This window comes from Takifugu flavidus, chromosome 2, assembly GCF_003711565.1.
Source record: "Takifugu flavidus isolate HTHZ2018 chromosome 2, ASM371156v2, whole genome shotgun sequence".
Lineage (NCBI taxonomy): Eukaryota > Metazoa > Chordata > Actinopteri > Tetraodontiformes > Tetraodontidae > Takifugu > Takifugu flavidus.
In genome coordinates, this window is record NC_079521.1 from 6696195 (window position 1) to 6711763 (window position 15569).

Sequence of the window (15569 nt, forward strand, 5' to 3'; positions counted from 1 at the left end):
CCATCCATCCAGCCATTTCCTTTAGTTACCTCTTATTCTTAGTCTGGGTCACAAGAGGTGCTCAAAACAATCTCAGTGGGGATGACTATGCCCTCACAGGTCACCTGCTTGATGTATCTAATTTAATTTTTCAGATTTCATTCTGTTCTACAGAAATACAGAAGTCAGCGGTGCACCAAGGATCTTGACTCAATTAATGCAAATGGGAAATGTGTGTTGTATATTTCACAATGGTAGAAATTACCTTCAGCATTTTCTGAGCCGTCTGTACCTCCAACTTGTTAGGTGACACCTGACTTTCAGTCCTTGACAAGATTCCTTTTATCGAAATAGATGGCAATGAATCACTGTCTGACTGTGGTCATTGTGTTATCCCTCATTTACATCAGATGCATCTGCATTCCGGAATGGCGGTGTTGGGTGTCATGCTAGGTAGAAGGATACAGCTCTTTGTTCATATTTTTGTGCCTCTACTGCGGTTAATTTGATTATTTCTACCCATTTAGCAAACAGATTATTTTTTGTGCATTAAGGTTCATTTATACAAATATATTTTAAAGCTGCGGGTCTGCACAGTTGAACCTGATTCACCCTCAACACGGGTTTTTTTTATTTTGAAAATTTACCGGATGTTTTACCAGACTTTCCCTTTGCACCTCACTTCCTGTCCTTCATGTCTTCCTGTCCTTGTGCCAGAGCTGTGATAGTCAGAATGCAACAGAGCTGCAGCCACATTGATTTGGATGGAAATGTATGAGCTTCGCTGCCATTTTGGAGCACAGACTCTGGTGTATTAAAGAGCTCAGAGTGTGTGAGACGCATCAACTTTCTCTCATTTCTCCTGTGCAGCATCTGTTTCCTGAGAAGTTGTCCAGATGCCAGTGGCTGCCCGTCATGTCGGAGGCAGTGGTGAAATGCCCTTGTGTGAGGCTCCCTCTGGCCACCATTACAACAGCTGTCATCATTGTTCTGGCTGTGTTCAACCTGGTGAGATTTTACACACTGGGTGCCAAGAGAAGACACACACACACACACACCAACACACACACTCATATATACGTATATATGTGTATACATGTGTGCGTGTGTGTCTGCGTGTATATAATATGTATATGTGTGTGTGTGTAGACACACACCTCTATACATATATAGATGTCTTAAAAATATATGTATCTAGTGCTATTTCTAGATGTGTTTATCTTCATAGCTGTGGTTGCTCTGATGTTTTCTTGATCTGCTCAGTGCTTCACCGAGACAGAATGTTCCAGTGAGACAGTGATCAACCCCCGAGCAAATGATTCTGGCCCTCATGAATTAGAGGGAGAGCTGTCCTACCTGCCTGTGAGTGACACATTTGTTCATGCCAGGCTGGATTACATTCACCATGAAACTGTTTGCCAGATTACTTTTGCGACTTTAAGAAATAGCAGGCTGTTGTAGAAGGTCTCTACAAAGGGTTAATGCATCATCTCTCAAATTACAGCCACACATATTGATTAGATTTTTTCAAAGTCCGTCTGATGTGTTGGTCCCTGTCTTAATCAATAACTGCTCTTCTTCCTCAGTACTCTGTTTACTGCTGCATCCTGTCACTTTTCGCATGTGGGGTTTTTCTCCGAGTGAGCTTTGAACTCAAAGTGCTATTCCTCACCCTGGCCTCTGCAGCCTTCTACATCTTCATCCTCAGCACCAAGAGTCTGCTCTTCGTGGCCTATGCAAAAATAGTTTTTGCTCCCAATTCCCCCAGCTGGAACTGCAGCAGGTGGGCATTCTGGGCAGGCCGTGGGAGGGAGAACCCCATCGTCATGACACCATTCACTGCTGATGAGTGCTTGATGTCTTGAGAATGATTTTGTAAATTTAATGTTTTTTTTACAGCGGAGAAGATGTATCCATCCTGAGGTCGATAGGGTTGGTCAAGCATCCACAAGTGATGAGTTGCATTTATATAAGCCTCTTCCTGCTCACTATGCTCATCATCGCACAGCAGGTAATTAAGCAGTAGGTTTTTTGTTGTTTTTTTAACCTACAGGGAGTGCAGAATTATTAGGCAAATGAGTATTTTGACCACATCATCCTCTTTATGCACGTTGTCTTACTCCTAGCTGTATAGGCTCGAAAGCCCACTACCAATTAAGCATTTCAGGTGATGTGCATCTCTGTAATAAGAAGGGGTGTGGTCCAATGACATCAACACCCTATATTAGGTGTGCATAATTATTAGGCAACTTCCTTTCCTTTGGCAAAATGGGTCAGAAAAGGGACTTGACAGGCTCTGAAAAGTCAAAAATAGTGAGATATCTTTCAGAGGGATGCAGCACTCTTAAAATTGCCAAGCTTCTGAAGCGTGATCATCGAACAATCAAGCGTTTCATTCAAAATAGTCAACAGGGTCGCAAGAAGCGTGTGGAAAAACCAAGGCGCAAAATAGCACTGAACCTAGAATGAGTCAAGCGTGCAGCTGCCAAGATGCCACTTGCCACCAGTTTTGCCATATTTCAGAGCTGCAACATCACTGGAGTGCCCAAAAGCACAAGGTGTGCAATATTCAGAGACATGGCCAAGGTAAGAAAGGCTGAAAATGACCACCACTGAACAAGACACACAAGCTGAAACGTCAAGACTGGGCCAAGAAATATCTCAAGACTGATTTTTCTAAGGTTTTATGGACTGATGAAATGAGAGTGAGTCTTGATGGGCCAGATGGATGGGCCCATGGCTGGATTGGTAAAGGGCAGAGAGCTCCAGTCCGACTCAGACGCCAGCAAGGTGGAGGTGGGGTACTGGTATGGGCTGGTATCATCAAAGATGAGCTTGTGGGGCCTTTTCGGGTTGAGGATGGAGTCAAGCTCAACTCCCAGTCCTACTGCCAGTTTCTGGAAGACACCTTCAAGCAGTGGTACAGGAAGAAGTCCGCATCCTTCAAGAAAAACATGACTTTCATGCAGGACAATGCTCCATCACACACATCCAAGTACTCCAGAGTGGCTGGCAAGAAAGGGCCTAAAAGAAGAAAAACTAATGACATGGCCTCTTTGTTCACCTGATCTGAACCCCTTAGAGAACCTGTGGTCCCTCATCAAATGTGAGATTTACAAGGAGGGAAAACAGTGTCTGGTAGGCTGTGGTTGCTGCTGCACACAATGTTGATCAAAACACTGACAGAATCCATGGATGGCAAGCTTTTGAGTGTCCTTGCAAAGAAAGGTGGCTATATTGGTCACTGATTTGTTTTTGAATGTCAGAAATGTATATTTGTGAATGTTGAGCTGTTATAGTGGTTTCCCTGGTGAAAATAAATAATTTAAATGGGTATATATTTAAGTTGCCTAATAATTATGCACAGTGATAGTCACCTGAACACAGATATCCTCCTAAAATAGCTAAAACCAAAAAAGCCCCACTCCAACTCCCAAAAATATTCAGTTTTGATATTAATGAGTCTTTTGGGTTCATTAAGAACATGGTTGTTGTTCAATAATAAAATTAATCCTCAAAAATGCAACTTGCCTAATAATTCTGCACTCTCTGTATTTTACCTATTTTTAGCCAGAAAAGTGAAGTTTGAATAATGAAGAAAAGTTCCTTAAAGGTTCTTTAAAGTGTTTCTTCTTGTTTCTTCTCATTTGTCCTTCATTGTGTTTTTGGCAGAATGAATCCTGCTTCCGCCAGGACTTCCTGCTAAAATATAAAAATCGCACTGAGCAGGATGAAATCGAGACCAGAGAGAATTTGAACCGCCTGCTGCTGGAGAACGTGCTTCCAGCGCATGTGGCAGCTCTGTTTGTTGGGGAGAATAAAAAGAATGAGGTGAGGTTACAGTTAACTTTGCTGATATTTCTCAATGTAGGATTGGGTTCGCTGGATTTAGGGAGCAAGTCCTTTCTCTGTAGTGTTTTAGGTATTATCAACTTGGCAATTTAAAAGTTACCTCCCACCAAGGCTACGCTACCAGCTGATATCTGGGTGATGGGATCATGTTGATCCAGGTGGAGACAATGAGGTCAGGCGGTAGATGTTAAGAGAGGTTCCTCAAAAGACTCAAGGTTGTGGAGTTCATCTCTGTGTGTGTTAAATGGACCGTGAGATGTTTCATTATGTGGACGTTTGAACTCTGATCATTGATACAAATCTGGCATAGCTCCAGCCCAGTGTGTGCATGTATTGTGTACATGAGTGTTGTGTATTTGTGCAGTCGTGCCAGTGCTCTTTTAGATTTTAATACAGCATTACTGCCTTAAATAGTTGTGTTTAACAGAAGGCTAACTATGTTGCTTTCATAATAACTTAATATAATTGTATTTTTCTAGGACCTTTACTACAAGTCCTATGACTGTGTGTGCGTGATGTTCGCCTCAGTGCCAGATTTCAAAGAGTTTTACACCGAGTGCGATATCAACAAGGAAGGCCTGGAATGTCTGAGGCTGCTCAATGAAATCATCGCTGACTTTGACGAAGTAAGGAAGGCAAATGAGGTCAAACCCAGTCTTTTTCATCCTTATTATCTCTGTGATGCATCAGACGTGTTTTTAAATTCCTGATATGTCAAAGGCTCGGAAGGTTCAATTCTTCATTCTCTTTGTTTATGTCTTCGTGACTGTTTGTCATTGGCAGAAACAGTCCAGAAGCATCACACGCCTGACCCCCATGGTTAACCCCCTTCAAAACCACAGTTGTTTATAGCATGATATCATCATCCCTGAAGAATCCTCCATTTTAAAATATGGAAGTACTATTTAAAATAAAACACTAATCTGAACTTGAAGAGCTGAGTGTGAGAAATTGGAAAGTCCCTTAAATTATAAGAGAAACAAACACATCCGGGAGTTTATTGCATCAAGTATGATTTGATAAAAACAAAACTTTGTCCAGACCTGTCTGAATAGAGAGATGTCATTCATCTGCACAAGCATGGCGAGAGTCTCACTATTAGGTCTTTTTGTTAATGTCTGCAGCTGCTGTCCAAACCAAAGTTCAGCGGTGTGGAGAAGATCAAGACGATTGGCAGCACATACATGGCTGCTGCTGGCCTGAGTGGGACACCTGGTCAAGAGAACAATCAGGTAGAGAAGCTGATGCCTCTAATCACGCTGATGTACAAGCCGCGTCACCTTTACATGACCCTTCCACGACCATAATGAAATGATTGGATGATGTGTTCTATCAGGACAAAGAAAGACAGCAGGCCCAGATTGGGATTGTGGTGGAATTTGCTATTGCCATGATCGGCAAGTTGGATGGCATCAACAGACATTCCTTCAATAACTTCAGGCTGCGCGTGGGTGAGAGCACGATTCTCTCATTGAATAAACTCACTGATCCAGCTCTGCTACAGCTCCAACACGTTTCCTTAGTTACAGCGAATAATATAATTTATATTCCAGCCATCAGTGGCTGCCTGCATCTGTTGCATTTCTGACTCTACCTTGTAAGAACCGTGTGAAACCACTGTAGTCCTGGAGAAATACGTAACGTGTGTTAACGTCTGCTGGCTTGACACAGTTAAGTTATTCCCACACAGTTGATTCTTATCAGATGTCTCAAATTTTTAGAGCTGAAACATTTACATTTCTGTATAGATAAAAAAATGTGCATGTGGCCCAGAGTGGTATAAATAGGACTGTGTGTGTGCGCGTGTGTGTGTGGTAAAAATTTCATCCTAGGGGTAAAACAGCCCTGTCAATCATTAAAAATCAATTGACTTAACATGCAGGTGGTGACGGAGTTTTCAGCATGCAGCCCTCATTGAATGAGCTAAAGGACCGTGCGCATATTTTAAGGGGGATTTGCGTGGGTATCGCGGATGAGCCGGAGATCATACGGAGACTCTCGGAGAATAAAGTCTCTCGGGCCCCACCCCGTCACTCCCGGTGCCAACATTCTAGTTATCTTTATAAAGCACAACACAATTTAAAGGCGCTACGATACGTTGTATGTACGTACAGTACGTTGTTCCAACATAACTGCACAGAGGCCGAAGTGGAGGCGACCAGACGTCAGTGAGGAGAACTGACTTTGGTGGCGCGGCTGGAAGCAACTTCCAGCATGTGGTTTGTGCATTTGCACCATTTGCTAAGGCCATTTACGCAACAACATTGGCACCAGAAACTAAAATGTTATAATGTTATATAACAAACGCGTGTCCGCTGGTCGGAGCAGCAAATGCACATTTGTGATAACAAACCCTAAACAAAACACGTGTTGCTCGGTGGGTCGGTCACGGTCCTTATTCTTGGGCCTAGATGCACGACCTGAAAGAATGATGTATTTCACAGTTTGTGCAGAAAATATTTTCACCCTTGAGCCCATTTTCAAAAGTTTGTGGATTCAGGCAAACGCAAAGAAACCTCGCAAAATCAAGTGTTTAATGTCTTGTTAGTTTGCACTAAAGATCAAAGATCAAAATTTATTGGGGACTACCGTTAAAGAATTAGGCCTGTTGATTTCTCATTGAGTTTCTACGTCACCACTTTTGTTGCAATGTTTAGTAGCAATATGAGATGAAGCTATAGGCAAAATCCAAATTTTAATGTTTTTCATAAATAATGCAAAATCCAAAGATGGCAGACACAGATCAATCAATCAATCAATCAATCGAGCTTTATTTGTATAGCGTCTGTTACAATCAAAATTATTTTTAGGCGCTTTACAGCACTGACCCCCAACAAGCAACAGTGGCAAGGAAAAACTTCCCTTTAACAGAGAGAAACCTTGAGCAGGACCAGGCTCCTGCTGATGGGAGGAGAAGGGGGAGGACAGTTAGAGGAGAGAATAGGCAGAGGTCACGCAAGTACATTAAATATAACAAACTGCTGGTACAAGAGTGGGTCAGTGGGGTCGGAGGGCAGCAGGTTAGCGCACAGCTATGAAGTGACTATACCTGTAGATGGATAAAGGGGGGAGAAGCAGAAAAACTACACAAGAAACAAGAAAATGTGTTGATGACATCATCATTAACCTACTAGGTGAGGAGGAGAGGAGAAACTGTTTTTTTCCTTCTATTCTTTGCTTTAAAACTGTCACCATAACTCCGCCTCACAAACATGAAAATAAATACACAACCGTGTTTAGATACAAGGATAAAGTTATCATTAAATGGCACCAAAATGTATTCAAATGCTTCTTTTGGCCACTTAGAAGAAGAAAGAAGTGAGATGCAAACGCTCGAGGCACAGGAGAATCTTGCACCGAGCCTGGTGGCTGAAATCTTTGAGGCTTGCGTGTGGGCATATCTTCAAACTAGATGTGCGACTCTAATAATGCTGCATCTACACAGATGTTTGTATGATCTAGCCTTAAAGAAACGCGGCGCAATTAACGCGATAAAAGAAATTTAACTTTAACAACCTTATAAATGTTTTTTTAAGAACACTCTATTGTTTTATGTGTGTCAAATATTGTTAGAACTTATTTTCAAGGAAATTAGCAATATGATGTGATATTATTTCACATGATGTATTGAAATAGGTGTATTTTTTTAATAGGCATTAATCATGGCCCAGTGATAGCTGGAGTAATCGGAGCCAGGAAACCACAGTATGACATATGGGGCAACACAGTAAATGTGGCCAGCAGGATGGAGAGTACTGGGGAGCTGGGAAAGATCCAGGTACGATGAATGAACATAATGTTTGATTTATATGGCTGCATGGATGACTGCCTTCGTCAAGGCTCATTTGAAAGAGCTAAATTCTCCTGTGGTGAATGATTCTTGTGCGCTAAAGTGTATAGCAGATCAGATCATACTGGACCCATTTCTGCAGGTGACAGAAGAAACCTCTACTGTGTTACGGAAGCTTGGCTACTCCTGTGACTGTCGAGGATTCATCAATGTGAAGGGCAAAGGGGAGTTGAAAACCTTCTTTGTGTGTACTGACGCGAGTAAACAGAGTATGGGACTGAGCTGAGGCCAGCTCAGACCAGGAGCTGATAGATTCCTGTGTGCTGCACTGCCGACTGTTGCAGTGGAGCCTCGCTGAACTCGGTTCATCACATCAGCGTAGTGGAGACTGTTGCTGCTTCCAATACCATCTTTGTGTGTTTACAATCTCCACTGATCACTGCTGTTGTCTTTGGTGTTTGTGGCGCAGAGTGTGTGTTTACCACACTCATGTCAGATCCTGCCGGTTTTAAGACCCCTCCTGAAAGAGTAAAACTATGGATTCGGTTTGGATCCTGACTCAAAATGCGTCTTGGTTCCTAGTTGAGGGGATTGACATCGCTGTTACTGGATCATAACAACCACAACTCTGAGCTGTGGAGGAAATCTGGAACTGTTCTTTGCACTTCTGATGTATTCATGTATGGAAATTATTCAAGCTTTACTGTCTGACAATGCTGCAAAACATGAACTTACTGTACTTTTAACTACTGTTTTCCTAGATGTTTAGGACTAAATGTAATGAGACTTTCTATAAACATATACAATTTTGCAGTTGTTTGGGTGGGTATTTAAAATTCCAAATATATCTGCTGCATTTAAACCGGATCATCTGAGTGCTGTACAGATGTCAGTGTTGCTGCAGTTAGGAAAACATCATGCTGTTGGTTGTTGTTCCTGCTGTGAACGTTTTTCATTCACTCATCCTCAAACTGTTCTGATATAGCTTTGCATAGATGCCTTATTTTGTCCTGTCTTCTCTATAATTGTGGTAACATCATGTATTGACTACGTGAATTTGACTTTGGATTTTGTACCATTACACAATGTAATAAATGCAGATTTTCATTCAACTGGAGCAGAAGTGTATATTTTTTTAAAAAAAGTTTATTAAGAGAATGTCATATAAATGTCACAAGTTTTTTTTTTTTAAGCAATTCATCTCTCCTGAAGAGGGGGGGGGGGGATCAAGCCGTGACCACAGGAAGTGTACTGGAAGAACTGGGCAGAGCCTCCATCAGTTCAGCCATCTCCTGCACTGGAAGAAACAACGACAATATCAAATGTTTACGGGGTAGCACACAGACAAATATCTCTATGGTGAGGTGTTCACCTGTGGTCAGGTCAATGAAGGACTCCGTTTCTAGAGGCACAGCAATGCCCATGGCCCTCCTGATCCCATACACGCTGCTCACATCACAGGGCGCCACCTGACTGGTCATTCCTGCCAAGTTCTCCGTCACTTTCTCAGCTGTCATCAGAGCATCAAATGCAGACATCAGCCATTTTGGAACAGTAGTAACACATTACTGGATGAATGGAGAGTTCAGCGGTAGTACGAAGCCCCCAACAATCAAAGTAAAAGATGAAGAATTGAACCCTCTCTGAAGCGGAATCAGGAGCTACATCCGAGTGTGTTCGACTGGCTGAAGAACGTTTTACTGGTTTACAAGCTTGAGCGAAGAACCAGAGGAGACCACATCCTGAGAGGCTCTTACCCAGCTCCAGCTCCTTCTCAGTTGGGGCCAGCAGGCAAATCATGTTAGGAGGCTGCTTAGTGCTCAAACGCTCCTTCTGTGCTTCCTGCAAGTCATGCAGGAGCCTTGTAGTCTCATCCAATTTCTGTTGGACACGCAAAGCATCTGTGACAGAGAAATATGACACAGGTGGGTTAATGTTTCCTCCGGTTACCTCACATTGACCCCCCCCCCCCGTCCTTGGTTGCACATGTGGAACACAATGCATTCATTCATTCTCCTCCCTGCATGAACTCGGCCTCTGTTCATCCGAGTGGTGAGCAGAGAACAAATGTCAGCAGGATGAATTTAAAAGCTGGTGAGTGAAAGACTCAAAAGCTCGAAATGAGGGACTTGTTTTTGTTTAGGTTCATGTTAATGGCAAGAGAATTCATTGCAAATTTATGCTTTTTCTTCCTTGGTGAAAATAAGTTATTATGATAATTTTCCAATCTTTTTACCCCCTGAGAGCTCATCAGCCATCTGCAGGCCTGCGGTGAATGGCAGGAAGTCAATGCTGTTGCAGCTGGAATCCTCGGGCTCGCCTACCTACGAAAGATGAGAGGAGAAAACATCTTCAGCTGGATTAGAGGAAACACATTCCATGCAAGACAGAGGATGCATCCAGGCATCATCAAGGCCTTTTGAAGCCCCTTTAGTCACACAGCTTCTTTGCTCCAACCAAACTCGAGCTGCAACACCCGAGCAGGAGATGAGAGCAACGGGAGCATAGCCAAGAACAGCAAATAGTAACCCGGGACAGACGGTTCCTGTGTGTCTAACAGAGGGGGCTGCACTCGACTATGCCGGTTTCTTCTGCTCGTCTGAGAAGCAATTCAGCTGTGCAGCCTGCAGGCCCCGAAAAGGAAAACACACGGGCCTCCTACATTCTTCAGCGGCTAATGTCGGGTGAGTAGCACAGCAGCGTCTCAATGGGATGTGATCTTTATGTGTGGAAGTGGTGCAGTGAAAGGAAGACCTCTGTTATATGTTGATACAGGTGGGTGGTGTCAGGTCATCTCTATAATGGATATAATGGAGGCGCCCTGAAGGCCAACAAGCACCACAGCTGCAGGGGTGTTTCTGAACGTAGCATCCAGCTAATAAACGATGTGAAAACACACGTCCTCCGGTTGTGTTTAATGTTAATAAAACACAGAATTGTACAATTTTACCTCTTTGTCCTTCTTGGCCTCCTGTGAGTTTCTCTCCTCCACCTGTTGCTTAAATGACAGGAAAAAAAGGAAAGTTTAAAACCTTTTTTATCTCCAGCTTGAGTTGTTTTTGTGGTTGTCACACTGCATTTGCTCACTGGCTCTGTCTCCTGCAGGGTCTTGGAGTGTTCTCCGTTCGTCAGAGCATCTAGAAGATTGTCAGCCAGTTTGTACACATACTCGTCCGACTTGGCCAGGAACTCCGGCAGGCTGTCCATCACACAGACCATAAACACATCACTGATAGAGTCCAATCAGGTCAGGATAAGCTTCGAACCACTGCTGGGGACTGCCCTTCCCCAGGACAGCTGCCCTAGATGTCAGTTAAACATCTGGAGAGCAGTCAGCCAGGAATGTCCTGTGAGGTCACCAAACCCGGGATTGCGCCTGCACATACCTGTCTGAGCCCTGCAGACTGGATTTGTCTCCGAAAGCAGAATAGATCAGGTCAGACTCCTCCTTGCTGACGTTTCCAAAGCTGGAGTCGTAGGTGGGTGCGTAGGAGGTATAGGGCCCATAGTTGATGTAGGATACTGTAGGAAAGGTTATCATCAGCTCTTTAGTGTTCAGGGAATCTCATCTCTTCCCGTGTGGAGGAGGGCTCATGATTGTGGCTCTACTATTAACATGCAGAAATAGAAACCTGGGCGGTATTTTACCCAGAGAAATTTGGTTCCTCTTGTCCTCCCTGAAGCCCTGTAGGGTGTTCACACCGCTCTGCAGTCGGCTGGACATCATTCCCAGTTTGACAGGACAGTAGCCCACATCTGTTGGAGGAAAGTTTAGTTCCTTCTTCATTTTATCAAGTGTAAAATCAAACAAGTCGGTTTTATAATTGATGAACCACTTCATGACTGAAGTATTACATGCTGAAAATAATGTCATGGACACTTGCGTCCTCAAAACTGAGGAATTAAGAACAGAGAAGGAAAAGAAACCAACGAAAGAGCTGCCAGATGTGGCTCTGCTCCCAGGATGTCACATGACCAGTGCACTAGGGGGTAAAGGGGCACATTTAAATGTAAATTCATTTATGTAACCGGTAAATTATGTTTTTATGGGCTGTAGTGTTTAGACCAGCGGCAGCACGAAGTCAGTAGGTCACGAGACCTTTGCCTCTTCATAAAACCAAGCGTTTACAGCCTGAATGCAGCCGTGTTGTACTTGGAACTCTACAGTACTGAAAAGTCGGTAGCCGTCAACTTCCATTCTACTTTCACTGCAGTAACGGTAATTCTTTTTGAAAATTGTTTTATACACCAAGTGAAGTTTCATGAAAAAGGAATGCACAGCCTTTAAAAGCTTGCAGACGCAGCAGACAGCAGGATGTTTTAGCTGGATTCTGCGGAAATTACTCAACAGTTTAATCAAATGATGATATAAAGTTGTCCAAAGAACAGCCCGTTAAGGTTCAGCAGGTCTTGGGTTGTTCTGTGTGGGAGGGGGAGGTGTTCACTCATAATGGTCATAATGGTTACAGCGGCCTGCCATGGGTCAACTTACCCCCGACGGCTGGATCTGCAGGGTTGACGATTGCCAGAGTCGTGGATCCATCAGATCTCCGCCTTGCAAACTCCAACTACACAAACAACACATCAAACACTAATTAATCTCCAAATTTCTACTAATCTAGAAATGTAATGTTAAAAAAAGAAGAACATATCGCAGCATTTACTATGAACAAACATTTGAACAAAACAGAAGATAACAAATCCTATTTAAAGGAGCTCCCTGGTGTTGAATATACGAGATCGTTTTACTTAAAAAGACGATCATCTCGGCTGAAGCCTCTCTTTTCATGTTTGACAGAAAAGAAATGAGCAGATCTGAAATCACTGAACAAACTTAGCCTCACGTCACACTGCAGAAGTCTGTTGGACAGTTTTCCTCCAGACTCTTCGATGACCTTGTGGATTTCCTCAAGCTCTTTCTCTGCTTTTGCCACTTCGTCCTTGGAGTCCTTCTCCTGTCTGCAAGAAGAACATACTGTAACTGTGCAGATGAGAATAAAATGCTTCACACTGCAGCAAAATGACATCAGGGTAGAGAAGCAACACTTGAGATCCAATGCCTACATTGTCTAGGTAATCCAAGTAATCTACCTGGAAGCATTTTGACGTCATTAAACCTCACAGACATTATAAAGAGGGTGTCTTCTGTTGTCTTACTGAAGGTAAAACAGTAGTTAGGCAGAAACAAAGCAGGAAAGGCTTGTCAACACTTCCTCTGACACTGACTCATAAGTGACGCCTGACTATAATTGCCCACTCCTGCATCATCACAGCTACAAGGGTAAGCGGGCCCCAACATGAAGAGAGGCAGCCCCCACAATCCCTGGGTCAAGATGAGCCAGGCTGCTGCGCTCGGTAACTAGCACTAAAATGGCATGTAATTCAGCACGTTAAAGGACCTGGGGGTGCTGGGTGTCTGGGAGCTCTCGCTGCTGTCTGTGATTGATGATCTCTCATGCTTTTGGTCCACACCGGAGCCTCCTTGTTCCTCAGATTTTGTTGGCTGTGTAGTGGAGTTGTCCAGTCCAGACATGAACATTATGCTCTGCTTTAAGCTCTCCAGCCTCTCCTGTTGGGAACAAACGTCAATGTAGCAAAAATGCCGATGACACTGTGTAGTTATCTGCTGCCCCCTAGTGTTTCATCACAGGAAAAAAATAAACTCATTCCTTAAACCCCAGACTTTAGTTACCGGTAGTTTACTTTGCTTGAGGTTGAAAAATTACAGATACAAAATCTGTGATTGTGCGGGAAGGAGAGCCGATACAGAGCATGAATTTGTTTTCAGTGCATACCTGGCTCAAGATTTTCATTCCAGAGTGTAAGAGTTTTCGAGCTGCTTTGTGGTAAATAGTATCAGGCTTGTTGTAAATCATGGCATTCTCACACATTATCTTGAAATCCACCTGGATAAAACCCACATAACATAATGCAATAAATTAAAAAAATAATAATTCAATAAAAGTAAAACAGCCCTGGATATGGCTTCATCAAAGTCAAGAAAAAACTAAGGGTGGTTTATTTTGTGTAATAATTAAGCAAGTACCTTTAGCTCATCCAAACACTGGTAACACTCTTTCTTCACTTTATCTTTCATAGTACTGAAATCCATAGGCCGTTTGATAATTGAAGAGTAGCCAGGGGCAACGAGGTCCGTCACTGGAAATGAAAAGAAAGCACTTGGATCCTTCCTACAGAGAAAAAAACACAGACTTTAATCAATGCAACAGGTAATGATTTATTGACAAATAAAGTTCAAGGTTAATAATGTCAAAACAAGTGCTGGAATTATTTAATTACATGCACAAAGAAAAGTCACAAGTAGACAACTATCTACTCATCTATTCATTTTCTAAACAGGCAACTATGTCAAATAAAAAACCTGCACCTTTGGAGCTGCCTGATGAGCTGATTTAAAGCTTCCTGGAGAGGAGTCTGCTCCTTTTCTGCAAACAAAATTAATGGATATCAGGTCTGGATTGTGAAATTAAAACAAGAGCATGCAATCAACAAAAAAGGGAATAACTTACTTTCCAGTTTATCCAGCTCCGAACGGATGGGTGTCCTGCACTGTTCTCCATCATCCTCTCCATCTGCGTCCTGTCCTTTCCTCTTCTTTGTCATCTGAACAGAAACATTAACGGATGCATTTCATATGATTCTCCACATTTTCTTGTTCAACATTTGGGGAGAATCTTAAAAAAAATGGCATTACTTTTTTCTTTCCTCTGTCATCAACGGGGGACCCCAAATTTCTCTCCTTATCTTTCTTCTTTTTCTTCTTCTTTTCCTTGGGTTTGTCCAGCTCCGCTGATTGCTCATCGTAAAACGTGTCTCGACTAGAACTTCCCGTTGTCACCTCGTTTCCAGACACTTTTAACACCAGTTTTAATGGTCTCTCGCCATAGTCTGTCATTACCCGGAGAAGACAACATGCTAATACACCGATGACACAAGCTACAAGCTAATCGCTAACGTAGCACGTAAAAAATTACTACACGCTAACAATTTAAACTTAACCGTAAAGTTAAACGCTGACTGGAAAATGAAAAAGAAAATATTTGCAGTTTCTTGTGCAGTACAACACATAGAATATGGTTACATTTAAACCAGTAATTCTGTCAGCAATTGCACAGTCCGCGCATTAAATTTATAGTTGTACTTACATCGCAAAAACCGGACATATCTTAGTTGCAAAATGAAACAATAAAATATAATATCTGTTGGTGAGATACCTTCATATCCGTGTTTTTCCGATTTGTGTTTCTTGTGCTTCTTGCCCATTGTTTGTGTTTTGAACAGGCACCGACCTGGTGCCCCTCGTTAACCCAACGGAAACTCAGGAGAGCGAGTTCTGCCTCTACTGCCCCCTGCCGATTTGGCGGAAATAACGCACGACGGTGCGTTTACGTTTATAGTCGGAAGGGGGCAGACTGGGCCCAAAAATTAAGTATAATATTCGCTTCAGTTTGGTTTGCAATGCATTCCGTAATATTGATCTGTTTTTGTTTTCAAAATAGTTGTGGTAATGTATACACACAGATGTTAATTAAATGTATTTATGTAAAATGGAAGAGAAAAGGAACGGTGTGTGTGTGTGTGTGTGTGTGTGTGTGTGTGTGTGTGTGTGTGTGTGTGTGTATCACTTGAACTTGCACTGATTGTTGAATATTCTGATTAATCTCCAACGGGAGGATGACCTGTAGGACACTACAGAACCTCTGCCTGGAGTTGTTCTGCTGTAAATCTGCACATATTAGACAGGCTGATGAATGACAGATGTTTTATTCATGCAGAAAACATAATGTGCAGTCTCTGAAACACCTTCCAGGTTTTACGAAGAGGATAAAAAGATGTTGGCGGAATGTTTGACAAGAATGAAGAGTGACCATTTCATCCATTCCTCTTGTGAGATGAAAAGGTGATCCTGACAGTCTGCTGTTATTTT

General features: G+C 42.7%; 2 protein-coding genes across 10 annotated transcripts in view; one reads left to right on the top strand and one right to left on the bottom strand.

Annotated features, from left to right (window-relative positions):
- Positions 1-8733, top strand: part of adcy7 (adenylate cyclase 7) — a 41427-nt gene extending 32694 nt beyond the window's left edge. For 7 of the 8 annotated variants that reach the window (XM_057025719.1, XM_057025723.1, XM_057025722.1 and 4 more), the window contains 10 exons: positions 850-987; positions 1243-1341; positions 1566-1762; positions 1879-1990; positions 3652-3810; positions 4311-4457; positions 4956-5063; positions 5168-5282; positions 7485-7609; positions 7764-8733. In XM_057025719.1, coding sequence (XP_056881699.1) covers positions 850-987; positions 1243-1341; positions 1566-1762; positions 1879-1990; positions 3652-3810; positions 4311-4457; positions 4956-5063; positions 5168-5282; positions 7485-7609; positions 7764-7907 — 1344 coding nt within the window. In that variant the 3' untranslated portion in view covers positions 7908-8733. Of the gene's footprint in view, positions 1-849; positions 988-1242; positions 1342-1565; positions 1763-1878; positions 1991-3651; positions 3811-4310; positions 4458-4614; positions 5064-5167; positions 5283-7484; positions 7610-7763 lie in introns of those variants that run through there. The other variant, XM_057025725.1, reaches the window with a different exon arrangement.
- brd7 (bromodomain containing 7) lies at positions 8732-14999 on the bottom strand. 2 transcript variants are annotated; one of them, XM_057025731.1, is made up of 17 exons: positions 14857-14999; positions 14337-14530; positions 14152-14245; positions 14010-14067; positions 13668-13812; positions 13417-13527; positions 13021-13190; positions 12466-12580; positions 12114-12189; positions 11270-11377; positions 11008-11143; positions 10709-10820; positions 10572-10613; positions 9858-9945; positions 9379-9522; positions 8994-9131; positions 8732-8918 (listed from the first exon to the last, which is right to left on the bottom strand). In XM_057025731.1, the coding sequence occupies exons 1-17, from the start codon at positions 14903-14905 to the stop codon at positions 8848-8850; spliced, it is 1851 nt and encodes a 616-aa protein (XP_056881711.1). In that variant the 5' UTR covers positions 14906-14999; the 3' UTR covers positions 8732-8847. The 2 variants fall into 2 exon arrangements, with proteins under 2 accessions (XP_056881711.1, XP_056881710.1); XM_057025730.1 differs by having other exon boundaries at positions 10572-10619.
- Positions 15000-15569: the final 570 nt, after the last annotated feature.